This window comes from Ascaphus truei, chromosome 4 (assembly GCF_040206685.1).
Source record: "Ascaphus truei isolate aAscTru1 chromosome 4, aAscTru1.hap1, whole genome shotgun sequence".
NCBI lineage: Eukaryota > Metazoa > Chordata > Amphibia > Anura > Ascaphidae > Ascaphus > Ascaphus truei.
Genome location: NC_134486.1, coordinates 297,333,566 through 297,350,632, shown reverse-complemented (window position 1 = coordinate 297,350,632; position 17,067 = coordinate 297,333,566). Strand labels below are relative to the sequence as shown.

General features: G+C 41.4%; 1 protein-coding gene across 3 annotated transcripts in view; it reads left to right on the top strand.

The window, feature by feature from the left end:
• The window catches only part of ROS1 (ROS proto-oncogene 1, receptor tyrosine kinase), a 184,461-nt gene that overhangs the window by 67,784 nt on the left and 99,610 nt on the right, over nucleotides 1–17,067 (top strand). For all 3 annotated transcript variants that reach the window (XM_075597730.1, XM_075597729.1, XM_075597731.1), the window contains exons 13-19: nucleotides 377–487; nucleotides 2,087–2,268; nucleotides 5,597–5,788; nucleotides 7,279–7,379; nucleotides 8,088–8,302; nucleotides 9,268–9,431; nucleotides 12,075–12,240. In XM_075597730.1, the coding sequence (XP_075453845.1) occupies nucleotides 377–487; nucleotides 2,087–2,268; nucleotides 5,597–5,788; nucleotides 7,279–7,379; nucleotides 8,088–8,302; nucleotides 9,268–9,431; nucleotides 12,075–12,240 (1,131 nt within the window). The remainder of the gene's footprint in view (nucleotides 1–376; nucleotides 488–2,086; nucleotides 2,269–5,596; nucleotides 5,789–7,278; nucleotides 7,380–8,087; nucleotides 8,303–9,267; nucleotides 9,432–12,074; nucleotides 12,241–17,067) is intronic.

Sequence of the window (17,067 nt, the reverse complement as noted above, 5' to 3'; positions counted from 1 at the left end):
TTTTATTAATTTCTGCAAAACCAAGTACTTATCTAGAATAATCCGGAAGAACCCTGCATATGTTCCCATGGTTCAATAAAGAAACTGAGAGTCTTAATTATCCTATGAATCTCTCACTTCTTGAATGGTCGACCACATTCCCTGAAAGTCCACTTACCGTTAAAAGAAAATGTCTTAGCACTGTATCATTTTAAACATGAATGTTATGGTTTATTCCATCCATTGTATTGTTTCTCAGTGCATACTTAAAAACAAGATTAGTCTTTCATTCGTTATTACCCAGTAAATAATGTAATCGGTAACTAAATTAAATAACGTTTGGCCCGGTGTCTGCAGATCACGTTTACTATCACAATTGCTACCCTTTTTTTTACAGTCGTAGAAGATCCTTATTTCCTGGCAGCCGGTGTTGATGGATTATGGAGACAACCTTTAGACAAATTTGGTCCTGGAAAATTTCTCTCTGACAAACTCAGACTCATCTCAGGTAAATAGTTAACATTTATTTGACCTGTTGTGCAGCCCAGCACCCTTTTAATTATATTGAACAGAACACCACTTGCAAAATGAAGAAACAGCGTCAAATGATGCTGCGACATCACATGGCGTTGCATTGGCACGGGAACGTGATGTCACGTTACCATGGTAATGTGACACCGTGTGACATCATGTTTCCATGCTAATGTGACGGCATGTGACGTTGCAGCATCATTTGATGCCGCAACGCTGAAGAAGGAGGAGGGCGTCACGAAGGAGGTGGTGGCGGCCCGGGTGGAACCAAGTAAGGTGCCTAAGGGCGGCGGATTTGTAAATCTGCCTTCTCAGCTCTTACCCATCTGTCCCTCTAACCATGGCCGTGGTCACATTCACAAATATGCTTCCATCGCACTTGCACTTAGTCCTCTGAACACCTATGGAGGAAATCTCACACTAATGCGATTTTCTGCACTATACGTTTCTCCTCTCCTTTTTTTAACTCTGTGCTCTCCAAGGCCAACGAACACTACTGCTCCTCAGTCATCAACACTCAGAAATCAAATCCACGCCATCTCTTCTCTGTATTTGACTCCCTCCTCCGACCTTCTCCTCAAACCTTTCCCAAACACTTTAAAGGCAAGGTGAATGCTATCCACAATGAAATTTCTTCTGTCCCTTCCTCCTCCTCTCTGCTTTTACCTAAACATCCTTCTTCCACTCTTGAATCCTTTTCTCCTGTTACAGTGTTGGAATTTTCTAAGTTTATTTTCTCTTCTCCCTCTACCACATGCCCACTTGATTCCCATTTCCTCACACCTTATCAGAATTCTTACTCCTATCTTAGTGCCCACTCTCTCACAGATATCTTCAATTCCACCCTGTCCTCTTTCAATTTTCCTTTAAGCATGCGGTGGTCACACCTAGCCTCAAAAACACCCTAGACCCTACATGCCCTAATAACTACAGCCCTGTATCTATCCTGCTTTTGCCTCCAAACTCCAACTGCACTTACTTCCTCACCTGCTGTTTCTGTAAGTCACCCATCATACCACTTAGATTGTCAGCTCTCCGGCGCAGGGATTTGCTCTCATATTGTCTGATTTTCTTTGTTGCTCTTATTGAATTATAATTGCCTGTATTGTCTCTTTTGTAAAGTGTTGTGTACACTGTGGGGCTATATAAATAAAGATATACATACATACATATAAAAAAGCTTTGTTCTTGCTTAAAGTGTGTCAGTTTAACCTTTTGCTTGAGGGGCCTGCAACAACCTGGCAGCAAAGGAGTCAAAGGCACATTTGGAAAGCTAATGAACCTAGTTAACTGGGAAATATTTTGTACAATGGTAGAGAATGTGTTACATATTTGAGTGTATTTAGTTTATTGTACATCTAATGTAACAAAAAGTCAATGTGCAAGGTCCCCTTGCTCTTCATAGACTGGCATTTACTGCCAATTTTGAGAAATGTGGCTGGGATTCTAGTGAAAATGGTGAAATCAGGCATATCAAATTGTGTAAAAAACCACATTTACAGAAAATGTGCAAATAATTTCACATCCCTTTTGAAGGCGTTCGTCCCTTTTACTAACATGTCTGTCTCGGTTTAAGACCTCGATTGGTACAATGGCACCCTCTACTGGAGCAATATAACAGGAGAAGTGCACAGGTGGGAGACGAGGGATACAGCTGGCCTCTCTGCATCTCACATACCAGGAATAAGAAGAGCTGGAGCTCTGGCTTTTGATTGGCTTGGCCAGTTTATCTACTGGTCTGACAAAGCAAACTCGAAGGTACGTGACCAGTTATCACTGATAGCAAAAACAATCCGCAAGACATAAACACCAGTAAATGAATAACTAAAAGGTGTGTAACTTTGGGATAAGGGGGAGGCTGGACATTTTTAAATGGTAATTGTCTGAATAGATACTTGTTAATTTCCTTCTACATTCATTGACAAATTATCATGTCTCTTTATTTGTTAGCGTTAAACATTGTGTAACTCAGTCTGTACAGGAAGGATTTGATGTGTATTTCTTCATGTAATGCAGTACAGGGTAAACTAGCAATGTGTAAACTTGCTCTGCAATGCATTGCGTGCCACTCGCTGCAACAAAAGAAATGTGATAATCGTAAACTGATTGTGTCGGTACTTATTTACAGCTTTACAATCTGGCTGCGCAGCAGGAGAAAAGCTACAGACTGCGGTCCTTGTGCATCAAGCTGCCTAGTGCATTTTGATGCGCGTTATTTACTATTCAGTCTGCTTTTCACCACGCCATACGGTTGAAACCTGATAATGAAGTCATAGTCATTTTAATACAAGAAACAAAGAAGTCCAGAGCAAAATCCAATGTGACAAAAATACACAGTGAAAAACTATATATCTCTTGAAAAAAGGGTCATTTAGTTAACCCTTTGGCCAAAGCGTATAAGCCTGCGAGCTACTTTCAAGGCATGACCATAATATTGCAGGTCCTAACACTAACTGGTTAAAATCCTTATTTACCTCTATAATTAGGGGAAGGATGGTCCTGGCATTGAACCTGTCACAACCAGCTGCATGAAAAGAAAACCTGCTTACCTGGACAGTGGGGAGGAGTGAGCTTTAAACCCTGGGTGGGAGGAGCCACTAACCTCCAAAACAGCTGAGACCAGCTGGACAAAGTTAACAAACACACAGATACACAGCAAGCTCTAAGAAACCCCCCAAAATTACAAATATATATATATATATATATATATATATATATACATATATATACTGTATATATATATATATATATATATATATATATATATATATATATATATATATATATATATATATATATATATATATATACAGTATATATATATATATATATATACTGTTTATATATATATATATATATATATATATAGTTGTAATTTTGGGGGGTTTCTTAGAGCTTGCTGGGTATATATATATATGTGTGTGTGTGTGTATATAAGTGTCACACATCTCTTCTTAACGTCTACTTATAAACAAATAGGACTAGAAATAGGGCCAATCATATTTCCTTCTTTAGTTTTCAGGTTACTGGAACAGTGTTTCTATTAACATGAACTGAAACATGTTATGGTTTTATACTAGCATGCGCCTTTAGGCCGAGCTCATGGTGGTGGCGTCGCTACGTGCACGCTCTTGCTTCCGCGTACACTTCTGGGACTCTTACCTGATTGCCTATGGTAGTTCCTTAAGTACCTGCCGCGCTGCACACATCAACGCTGCTACATTTTGCCAAGACAACTCAATTTGAGATTTCGGGCTGCAGTTGCGTGACGTCAGCGTCACGTGAGCTGGTTGAGCCAATGAGGGCGAACCAGCTCCGTGATGCGTCCGTGACTCATTCGCCACGCCCCCCGCCATGCCCCTGATTGCCTCCCCAATCTCCTGCAGCCTAGTGCACACATCGCTGGGGCTGCAGGAGTGCGCGCGGTGGCGCACACAGTAGCGCATGCTCGTGCTGCCACCATGAGCTTGGCCTTAGATATGTAGTGATAGCAGATTTACTTTTTCCAAGGGTATGGGCCGAGTCACAATATGATTCTTCATCTCCTTTTCATGAATCACTTGGGTGTCTTTATGACGGTCATTGAATATTATGAGGGCTGGTACTCTAGTGAGCGTCATCACTACAGGTTTTTATTAGTTTTCTAGGAGAGATTGTGTTTACCGCACTATAGGACCATTTTTCAGATGAAGCCAGACTAACTGTCCCTTCTGCCAAGGGACTCCCCGGGATTCTGAGCGCGGAATCCTCTGGCAGTGGGAAATCTCTCGTTTGGGGAGGTCCCAGAGGCCCCTGTGACTTTTGCTGTCCCTGGAGTTGCATTTTTTTTATTGCTGCTGCTCCAGAGACAGTAAGTTTGGTTATATCTGTAGTAACGGTGAACGCATTATGAATGCAATAGGACAGGGATAGGCAATGCCAGCACTCAAGGGCCACCAACAGGTCTGGTTTTCAGGATATTTCCGCTTCAGCACAGGTGGCTCAAGCAGTGGCTCATTCTGATCCACTGATTGAGACACCTGTGCTGAAGCAGAGATTTCCTGAAAACCTGACCTGTGGGTGGCCCTTGAGGGCTGGAGTTGCCCAGCCCTGCAATACAGGGACCCTCCTTGCCACTGCGGCACTGAAAGAGTTAAAAGTACAGCTAGACCAAAGATGATAGTCTCACGTTTTCCTTATTGAATCTGCCCCGTATCTGTTGCCCTGGTCAAACACTTATGAGTGGAATTTCCATATCCAGTTCTTTATTTTTGAGAGGTAATGAAATGTTTGGTGGGGACTCCCACCATTGTGATTTTCTAGAAAGCTACTTGGCCACCGAGCAGCCCTGGAATTATTGTTGAATTGATTCCCAAGTTGTGTATACTGCGCGTCCTTAACTATCACTTGACACGTGCAGTATTTTTTACGTATCCCCATATCTGTTATTGTGCTTTCACATCTCCAAGTCTACGGGTTATTTTAAAAACTTATAAATGAAAACCTATAAATAAGTTTGAAAAGAAGGAAAACACTATTAAAAGGAGCTGTAGGAGTTTTGTTTTAACCTGCCCAACACATCATATTTCAAACACATATCTCCTGAACAAAGGGTCAAATTTAAAAAAGGTTAAAAAGCTTTGGAAAGGACAAAAAGATATTTCTCAAGGTAACAAATGCAAAAAAAAAAAAATGTTGCTCAGCACGGACTTCGGCTTTAACCCTTTGAGTGCCCAATGATGTAGCCACAACGTTATGGGGTCGGCACTCCAGGGGCCTAATGCTTCCGTGGCTACGTCGTGGCCTTTTACTGCTCGTTTTCCAAGGGAGTTTTGAATTCGTGCAGACGGGGATCTGGCGTTCAGGTGAACCCCTCCTCTTCCATCTCCGGATTCAGTGACACTCTTATCATATTTATGCTGTATCATTAAAAACACATGGAGTATTTCACTTGCCGTGCACTGTGGTGAATGAGACCGTGTTGCAGTTAGTACATTCAGTGCCGGAGCCAGCAACGTAGAACTGAAGAATGTAGAAATGTGATATTTTTCTTCAATACGCACGTGTTGAAAGCTGCACTAAGTCACCTGAACTCTTCTGTTAACAGATTTACAGAAAACCCCTGGGCAGTCTCGAAATAGACACTGTGACTGCTGTCAAATATCTAGCGAAAGATCTGGCGGTGGATTCAATCAACGCTTTTCTTTACTGGAGCACAGATTATACGGTGGAGAGCAGCAGGCTGAATGGGCAGAGCCACTTGACTCTTCAAAGTCTAAAACTGTTTTCTAGTACACAGGTAAAAGGATTACCCCACATAGCACAAAAGGAGGACTTTGAAGGTGCAATCAAAAATGTTGCCTGTTTTCTATATGTACCTGCTCAAGTTATTAATACAAAGGAAAACAGAAGAGCCTTTCTGTGGGCCACGTCATAGGGTTACCCCTGCTGATTTCGCTTTTTTTCATACAGCACTCACTGGGTCGTATTCATTCAGCTACATAGTTACATATTAGATGAGGTTGAAAAAAGACATGCGTCCATCAAGTTCAACCTATGCTAAATTTAGACGACAGATACTTTATCCTATATCCGTACTTACAGTATATTGATCCAAAGGAATGCAAACAAAAAACCCCAGTGACATATCATCTAATATCTCATAAGGGGAAAAATAAATTCCTTCCTGACTCCAAGAATTGGCAATCAGATTTCTCACTGGATCAACATTATTCCCATGTTAACTTATTTGGTATAACCCTGGGTACCTTTCCTTTCTAAAAAGACGTCCAACCTTTTTTGAACAAATCTATTGAATCTGCCATCACAGTCTCCATGGGTTGATCACAGTAAGATCGTGGGAAATATATCATTGAGATCTGTTGCAGTTTATTGAATAAAGGACAAATGAATGCTCATCAGGCATTAGAGAAAGGGACCGAAAATTGCTTGTTGACATTATTTCTTGGGTGTACTTTTTAAAACCGTAAATATTGTAAAGGATTTAGAAACAAATAAAGCTCAGATTTTTGCCTGGGACACTTTTGTCAGTTTTGTAGTTTTACTATGTATAGGTGAAACAGTTGGAGATGGTACTGATGTTGAAGCATGGTTGCTGCCAGTTGACAAGTCGCCTCTAATATATATATAATGTTTATATAAAGCTGTGTAGCTGTACATTAGAGCTCTTGCATATTGTACGTGCAATCGCACCAACAATGTTTTTTATATGTATAAAGGAGATCACTAGGAATCCCAGGGTTGTCTCCTTTATTAAAAGCAAGCTTTACCGTGTCCACAATGAGCTAGTGTGGGATAAAACAACATGGGGTCTGGTGATTCTCAATAGCCTGATGCGTTTCAAAGCTGATCAAAACTGGCAGTCGTCCGGCGACTGCATTATATATTAAAGCATATTATTAGGTGTGTTAGCGGTGTTTCTTAGCACTCTTCTCGGAACCACCCCAGCCAGACAACACTTTAGAAATCAAGGAATTATTAAGCACAGTATTGCACTTATCTTCAATGATAATGTATATTTGCTGGTTATTCCACAGGGTCTTTGCTGCAGTGTCCCAAAGAGGGTTGAGAAATAATCTCTTTTAAAGAATCACCTATTTTAAAAAGCAGGTTTTGGGTTTTATAAAGAATACCTTCCTTACGAGAGTGAAGAAAAATAAATACAGAGTAGGGAGCGCTGCCCTTTTATTCCCTCTGCTGCGGATTGGAGTTATATACGTACACAGTATTTCAGTGCTCTTTGACTCATTTTAATATTTTATATACCAGGTAGTTGCCCTGACTGTGGACCTTAAATATGGACTTCTCTACTGGCTTGTGAAGGATGAACTGAATATAAATATGTACAGCGCCGCTCTCCGCCGAGATGGGTAGGGAAGCACCTGCCATAACGGCTAAAGATACTTACGCATAATGTACTCGCTTTGTGTTACTGCTCCATGTGTTGAAAGATGAAGGAGAATGATATGAAATATGTAAATAAGTCATATTCAGTGCTGATCAACACTTTAAACTAGTCATTTTAGAGCATGTTCCCATTACGGTAATTTCCCCTTTTATATGAAATGTATATAAATGTATATTCAGGGCCCTGAGGAAGGTCTCTCTGTGGGACCGAAACGTTGGCTTACGTGTATTTCATGTTGTGAATATAGATTTTTGGATTAACCCCGTGCGGTGTGCTGTCTCTTTACTGGTCTTTGGATTGGTTCGTATCATGTATATATATATATATATATATATATATATATATATATATATATATACAAATATAACTGTATGCTCATCTGCATGTCTTAGGCAGGTCTGCAACCCATATATATATATATATATATATATATATATATATATATATATATATATATATATATATACAGATTTGCTTGGAACTCGCTCTTTTAGCATTACTATTAGTAGTGTAGTATCGAACACTTTTTATGAAATGGGAAGACCTATAATATCTAGAGTAAAACACACTTAAAATACATCATATTCAGAATATACAATTGTATTGTGTTGTATTCTATTTATCATTGTCTTCTCTGCACTAACAATAAGTCTGGCTTGTGCTATAATAGATCTACTGATGTGAGAGTCACAGAATTTGCTTCTTGGAGTTCTTCAGAAATTTCCCAGCATGCACTGATGTTTCATAGTGACCGATTATTCTGGATAAATGGGCAAAAATATATTACCGTGCAAGAAGTCAACCAACGCACTTGTAATCCCTTTTCACAACCAGCAGAGTTTACAGCTTTTACTTTGGCTCTAAAGTCCCTCAAACCATTACCAGGTATTTATGATTAGTGTTTTGATGCCTATGATGGTCTGATTCAGACCACTTTCAAGTCTTAGTACTGGTTACATTTCTCAGTACCCAATGCACATGAAAGTTAAAATCCTATATTTTATACCACTGGGTGGAACCACCCAACATTTACTAGTGATGATTTGGAAGTCATTCCATCGATACATATAAAGAGAGATTCATGAAGCAGTCAAGATCTGATATCGTTCATCAAATCTTCAGTAATCCCTCTTAAGAACCTGCTTCTTCTTCTGGTCAGAAGCATCCGTTTTGCACTGCAATCATCCAAACACTGCCACTCAACTGCCAAGTCAATGGTAGTTTTTGTCCAATTGCTCTCTGATAGGATGCTTTGAATAAGGCTCTAAGGCGATACATCTATATTGTCCAAAGTTGCGATCAGCCATTGGATTTGTTGCCATTCGCAGTGTGATCAGGTTGCTTCCAACAATATAGAATTACAGAAATTGCTACTTTTAAAATGCCTGACAATCTATCCACTGTCTGCTTTTCTCAGGTAAAGAAAAAATTGGTATAAGCTAAATCTATGAACCTGAAGTACAAAAACCTTCAGGGACAGATTCAAAGCTCTTAAAATCAGAAAACACTGTCACTGTGCATCCAATTTACAATTAGAATGTTGAAGATATCATCAGTGATGTCATCAGTCAGCGACTGAATTATTTGTGGGCACTTTATGACCAGTATAAGAGCTGTCGGGAAAATGTATAAATCTATACTGATGGTTTTATTTAAATGTGTACTTACCCTACTTATACAATTTTCATTTTCAAAATGAGCGTACATTGTTGAAACACAATTTTACTTAACAGTTGTTTTTTTGTTTTTTTTGACGATGTAAACATCAACTCAATGAAAGCTGAATGTTGATCACAATAACAATTACAGGGAACAATGATAACAAATATTATGTTTCTTCTGATTCACAGGAATCTTTTTATTTAACCCCAACGTGATACCTGATTTGGTTCCTAGTCCTTCATTTGAAATCAGAGGGAATTATTCAAGTTTTCTCATCCTCTGGAAGGAACCTTTAAATGTAGAATATGGCACTGTCTTCTACTGTGTGGAGTCCAAGCTGTTGCATCAATTGGTATAAATGCAGAGCAATGTATTTCTTCAAATTAAAGGGGCAGTCTATTCCAGGATAAGAGTGGTGCAATCCCCTTTATTATTATACTAAAAATAAAAAGGTGTTACTATTACATGTTTGAAAGCAGAGGAAAAGGTGTTTGAGCAGGGTGAGGAGTTAAAATGTGTGTAGGTACAGTATAGGAAGCAGAGTGGGAGTAACAGGTTGGATGAGGTGAGAGGGAATGGGGAAAAGTTTGCACATACGGTAGAAGAGGATAGTAGCAGAGACAATTCCAATTCTGTGATGGGTGTGAAGGAGTCCTGTGTAGAGAGAGGAGTGTTAGGTTGGAGAGATGTATGAGATGCAAGGGGGAGAAATCTTGACGGATCAGCTGTAACTCTGCCTTAAAGTAGTCAGCATATTCTGGTGGTGTAGTTGAAAGAGGGAAGCAGGTAAAAGAAGGCCACAAGAGGGAGTCAAAGGTAATAAAAAGTCAAAAAATTTTAGAGAAAGATTAGGGTTCAGGGTGGATTATAGCTAGAGATGGGCACATTTTTTGGCCGAATTTGGATCCGCCTTGAATCGGGCAGAGCCTTTGATCCATGGATCACTCTCCAAAAGGGAAGGAGAGACAAGAATCTAGTCTGTGCATAGTCTTTAGAGTCAAGTACAGTTTCCGCAGCAAGAAACCCACGAACTTGGCAACTGTCATGAAAAAAGAATCCGTTCCAAAATGAGCAAAACACAAAACACTTTTTTTTTCTTCTTTTGCTTGCCCAGCCCAACTTTGGGCGCCAAATGTAACCCTTCCTGCCCGGCTTCTAGGGAGTCTACATCAGTGTCTGTGTTAATGCTACTCAGGGTGCATTACTTTGTTCAGGGTGTATGGTTCGTGCAGGTTGGGTGTTGATAGCAAAGATGGAAATGAGGGGTGCCATGAACACGTCATTGACTTATCTTATTGAACCGTCCCCGTTCTGCATAACGTCCGTTATGCCCTGTCTGTCTCTATACAGTGGGTCCCTCTTTAGGTATGGTCGACTCAATACTTTAGAGGGTCTACATCCCATTCCTGTTTCTGTATTGCCACTTCTAGACAGACTAAGAGGCGAGGCCAGTGTGGATCTGCTTGTAGAGCTGATGCTATGGCACACCTTGGTCATACATTGGGACCCTATAGTGAAGTGGCACTGTCCCTATCGGTAACATAACAAACAAGAACAGGTCCTTCCTATACACTATGGGACATATATGCACTGAGGCTCTTCTCCTCTCAGCCTCCAGGAACTTGGGGTCAGAAGCTCATTACAGCTCCACATATACTCTGTGATGAAATAAGAGATCACCATGCCTACAATGGGAGTGATTCTAATGATAATTTATCCCTTAAACCAGGTGGCAGGATAAACACGTTCTAGAAAGGGGGCAAGGAGGCAAGGGGGCATGGCAAAGGGTTTGTCTGCCCAGCAACTCCATGCATGTGATGAGAAATGATTACATTGTAGTTACCCATTGTGGCAGGATGTCCTCGCGGAGGGGTCAGTAAGACGCTAGACACGATGGGAAACTTTAAACTGTAGTGGTTTATTAGCCACAACCAAATAAAGTACGGGTGCACTGTCCCTTTAAGAAACCAAATTACAGAAAATAAAACCTATTCCCGTTAGGGAAACTAACTCAACTTCTTGAGCCCTTACTAACAGGGCAGCCAGTAAGAGCCCTTACTAACTCCATTCCAGCTAATCTGGTTATGCCCAAAACATGTGCTCCACAAAGTATAACAATAAGGTATAACAATAAAGTCTTATCTGTATTTTAGCTCCAATAGCAAACAGGAACGCCGGTTCCGGGGAGCAGGCTGTGTCCAGCTCGCAGCAATCTTTATCTTTATCCTGGGTTGGGGTCCCAGCTGGTCCCAACAGCAAAGCTCCTCGCAGGACTGGGGGACCAGAGCAACAGCTAGGGCTTCCTAGCCGGGAGAAGTCTCTCCACCCTCCTGGGGAAAAACAAGCTCACCTTGTGTGAGCCACTTCCTGCTTTTTAAACCTGCAGTCTCTCAGGCATCCTGCTTAATTAGGCTGCAGGTGTATGCAGTTCTCCAACTGTAGGTTAACTGGTTTAGTGCTGGAAAGTACACACATCCTCCATTCCAGCTTACTGAGTCAGTGACCACCATATAGTTAACTCCTTTTGGGTCCATTAACCCCTTAATTGAATATTGTAGATCCCACAAGGGGGAATATATATATACACGCACACGCACGCGCACGCACACGCACGCACACGCACACACACACACACACACACAGATCAACATATCTGTCTGTATCATATAAGACTCAAATATCCGTAGAGGGTCTGTCTGGCAGCACAGACATGAAAATAATAATTTGTAAGTTGTAGTAAAAACGCGGCAATTATCACAAGTTAATTGATCACTGTTACCGGGTATACAGTAATTCATAACAGGGTTTGAAGCCCCCTGAAACAGTGAAGTACAGACATTTAAGTATTTAAATGCATTAATGCCTTCCATAAGTAAATTAAAACTGCAATTATAGACCGTTATCAGTTGGTAGACAAAAGGTAACCTTAAAGTCTCATGTTAATACCTGTAAAGTCAAAATTACATTTGAATCTGTTCATGTGTTTGTTTTTCAGTCTGGGACAGATGATGACCTCTGCCTTACCCCTGAGGACTTTACGGATCCTTTCTATATAGTAGAAGGTCTGGAGCCATATGCTGAGTTCGATTTCGCTGTAACTCCGTACACATACTGGGGAAGAGGGCACAAAACATTATTAACTCTTCGATCGCCTGAAGGAGGTACCATATCTATCATTATCTAGTAAAAAAAAAATATATATATATATCTTTTAGAATTGCTAATGTCATATATACTATTTTAACACGTTGAAGAGGATATGGCCCATATTTACAAGGTAGTCTTTTGCCATAGGATACGTTCCAGCTGTGGAAGACGCCTTACAGGCCATTGACTTAAACGCCAAAATGTTTTTTTCTGGCAGGAGACTGTTTAGTAATTGTGACCCAATGTGTCACGCAGATTGTTTTCAGCTAATCAATACTCTCCCATCTCGAGTGTAGTGTCCTTTAATTTTATGATAACCTTGTCTGTTAAGACAGTGGTGCTCAACTGTAGTCCTCAAACCCCCCCCCCATCAGGTAAGGTTTTTAGGATATCCCAGCTTGAGTACAGGTGGCTCAATCAGAGGCTCAATCAAAGACTGGAAGTTCCTGTTGTAAAGAAAAATAAGGGAGAATATAAGAAATAAATTCAACTGATATAAAGCAGATATTCCACCCCCTTCAGAATGATGTTTTTTTTTAATCTCGCCTAAACACTCTAAACACAGGGTGTTCCTCTGAGCTCACCCATGGTCCGTCAACCTCCAGGGACCTTCCACTGTTCCCGCTAAAAAGGGGTACATTTTTTTTAGTTTTTTAAAACACTATAAATAAGGCCGCTGGGCTTTTCTATTAGCCTCAGCAGTATTTCCTGATCTCGTGGAGATTCTGCGTCTGGTGAGATAACATTTTTGCCAGGTGCTGGCATTGCGGGAACAGGGGGGTTCCCGGACTTTGGGGTATAAAGGAGCAGCTCAGAGGAAAACCTTGGTTCAGGTAAGTTCCTAAAAAAACATTGTGAGCAGTGTAACTTGCTGCTTGAACAATTTGGGGGCCGTTTGTAGTAACTGCTACATCATGGGGGTCTGGCACTCGGGGGGCACCATGACGTATTAGCTATGTCATAATTGAGTTGCTCATTTTTGTAGTGGAGATCGCGTTTAGGAGTGCAGAACATGGTCTATGAGGAAGTGGAACAGAAGAGGACTCCCCCCCTTCATCATCAGTGACGCAGCGATCACGTGATCATGAGTGACGGAGGGGCCGTGTCACTCTTGTGCCGCGACCCCTCCGGGACTCAAGGGGTTAAAATATTTCCACTTTGTGTCTTTTCTTAGATTTCAAACACCTAGTTTTAAGTTATTACATCATGCTGGTGGTAAGTGGGACTGTGGTTTTCACACTCTTTAGCTTCTGATACAGCTTAGTTTATTGTGTTACTTGTTTTTTCTCTCTCATTTATTGTGGTGTGGCTAAACCCTATTTTGGGGTTCCTTAAATAATAGAAAAATGTGTTAATTCTGTTTTGCAAATTTCGCAAAATATTAAAATATGGGCTTACAAATCGGGAATTTGTTTGTAAAAAACAAAGAACAAAAAAAACCAACTCTCCCTTTAAAAGTTAAAGTCTAGAATCTACAATCCAGGTTAATAACACAGTCAAGATACCAAGGGGGCGATTCACTATGCAGTGATATAATCAGTGCTGTTGCGTCCGATTCTGGGCCTCATGCAGTAAAGTCTGATATAAAAAACTGCCAGGGTTTTTAAATCGCAATTTTTGGCAGCGTTGCTATCACGGTATGCAGAAAGGCCTGAATACCAGTGATAGCAATATTTCAACAAATGGCGAGTAGCCGGCTCCGAGATGATCTGCCCTCCGAAAAGGGCTCACCTGGCGAGTTCTATCTGCTGCAGAGAGAGAGAGAGCCGCCTCTCTCGCAGCGCAAATCTATCCGGAAATAAAAATATTTTAATTTAAATTGTAATACTAGTGTAGATGAGCAGGGGGTCTCCGGAGCAGAACCACGTTGATTTCAGGTCCGGGGACCCCCTGCTTTCCGAGATACAAGCCCCGTTATGGGGTGCCGGTATCTTCTATACATTGAAATGTCCTGGTCACATGACGCGGGATATTTACATGCATAGGAGATACTGGCACATTATAACGGGGCCTGTATCTCGGGAAGCAGGGGGTCCCCGGACCTGAAATCAACGCGGTTCTGCTCCAGAGACCCCCTGCTCATCTACACTAGTAATACAATTTAAATGAAAATATGTAATAACCACCAATACACAACCCACCTTCTGTGCCTATTTTTTTACACACAGGATTTATACCACAGGCTGGCGGGGGTCCCAGGGTGGTCCCCATGGGTGTCCGCAGGCCCCACAGGGCATCCAGAGGTTTCCCATGGGTATCTGGGGGTCTTTGGGTGGTCCCCGCTAGGCTCCGTGGGCCTCCAGGTTGTCCTCGTGGTTATCTGTGGGCCCAACGGGGTCCACGGGTCATCCCCATGGTATCTGGGGGCCCTCGGGTAGTTCCCACGGGTGTCTGGGGGCCCTTGGGTGGTTCTCACGGGTGTCAGGGGGGCCCTTGAGTGGTCCCTTCGGGTGTCCGAGGCCCCCGGGTTGTCCCTGCGGGTGTCTGGAGGACCTCAGGTGGTCCAATGGGTGTCCGGGGGTCCTCGCGTGGTCCACGTGGGCGTCTGTGGGTCCTCGGGTGGTCCCCTTGGGCCCCTGCTGGCCTGCGGTACCATTCCTGTTTTAAAAAAAAACAAAAACATGGCCTACATTTCAATAAATACAACTCCCCCCCACCAAACACATAAAGTACAGTAATGTGCAAAATAACTATTATCAAGCTACGGATAATAGATTCTTTGCCCATTATTAAACAAAACATTAGCCAGCCAGCAAAAATAAAGTAAATAAAAACCGTTCTACTTACCCCTGCCAACATGAAGGGCATCCTTGTCAGCATACTGCAGAGCCATGTCCTCCGATGCCAGCAACAATACATTAAAAAATACAATCTAATGGCCCCTAGCCCCTTAATCACCTTAGCGGTTAATAACCGCTATTGTAATTAAGGGGTTAACCCACCCTCTCCCGCAACCCACCCGGGAGGCCTAACCAACCACCCCGGACCCACTATACCCACCCTGTAGCCATTGAGTGGCATAGTAGTACATCATACACATATAATATGGGCATGATAAGCTACTATAGCAGTCAAGGTCACACTAATACAAAAGCATGAATGTCAAAAATACACAAGGATAAAACAGATACAACAAGCACCTAAACACCCAGAAACAAAAATTAAAAGCACTAGGCAACCCAAGCAATTAACTAAATAAAATCACTAGCCAATCAATTAAAGAAAAAAACCTCTAGGCATTCAATAAAATAATTAAAACCACTATGCAATCAATTACATAAATCATACCACTAGCCAAAAAATACATTTAATACCTAAAAGCAGTAACCAACACAACAATTAATTCATACAACCACTAGGCAACACTTTAATTAAAACCAGTAGCCAACAAAATACATCATTAAATAAAATCGCTAACTTATAGTATCTGTAAAAAGAAAAAAACAAGCCATGACAATTCAAATGAATTTAATCTAAACAATAAAAAGGCATAGAAAATAAAACAGTCAATAGAAGAAATGCATTTGCCAAAAAATGCATTGGCTCCCACTGTATTCATCTGTACCATAAACAGGCACAGACATTAGCAGTCAATGGGCAGTGAAAAACATAAAAAAATTAAAATCCAATTAAAAACCTGTAAAAATAAAAGTACATACATTCAATATTTATCTTACCTTTAGAAGCGTTGGCCCTTCGAATCCAGGGGAATCAGCAAGCTCTCGTGCCGTGACATCACGAAACTCAATCCAACGCCATCCACCGTGAAGATCAAGGACAAGTAACACAAATCTTATTTCTTCATCTGTGATTATTTCTTGTTTTTCTTTATCTTCTGTCTTTATCTTCATCTGTTAATCCAATAACCCCATGTTAAAGCCACGATGTTGACCAGACAGCTTCTTGAGCTCAAATGAGATGTCACGGCCTTAAATATGGCCTGTGACGTCACATTTGGGAGGCAAATGGTTCACACGCCATCTTCTCACCACCTTCTTGACAACTTTTTCTGGCGAGGCGATTTGGAGAGAAAATCTCAATTCTAGAGTGGCAATCAGCCTCAATAAGTTGATCGGGGCTACTAAAATACAGCAAGTTTGAGAAGCTGGCGATAAATGGCTTATCGCTGAGCGTTTGGTGATTTTTTTTTCTTGGCAAAAAAAAAGCCGATTTTTAATAATAATAATAATAATAATAGCATGTTCTTGTATAGCGCTGCTAGTTTTACGTGGCGCTTTACAGAGACATTTTGCAGGCACATGTCCCTGCCCCCTGGAGCTTACAATCTAGTTTTTGGTGCCTGAGGCACAGGGAGATAAAGTGACTTGCCCAAGGTCACAAGGAGCCGACACCGGGAATTGAACCAGGTTCCAAGGTCCAAACTCAGTGCCAGTCAGTGTCTTTACTCACTGAGCCGCTCATTCTCAATGAATAGGTGGAGGGTGGGGGTAGTTGCCTGGGGAGGGTGATTAGGCCTCCTGGGTGGGTAGTGGGGGAGGGTGGGTTAACCCCTTAATTACTATAGCTGTTACTAACCGCTGTGGTGATTAAGGGGTTAGGGCACATTAGATTGTATTTTTGATTGTACTGCATTGTTTGTGGCAACAGAGGACATGGACGGTGATGAGGATGAGGACGGCCTTCATCATGGCTGCCTAGCAGGGGTGAGTTCAAGTTTTATTTACTTTATTTCTGCTTGTTAATGTTTTAGTTTTAATGGACAAATGCACTGTTATCCATATCTGGATAATAGTAATTTTGACCATTACTGTACTGTATGTGTTAGGGGCAGGGGGGCAGGGGGGGGGGAGGGTGGTGTATTTATTTAAAAGTATTGGCTG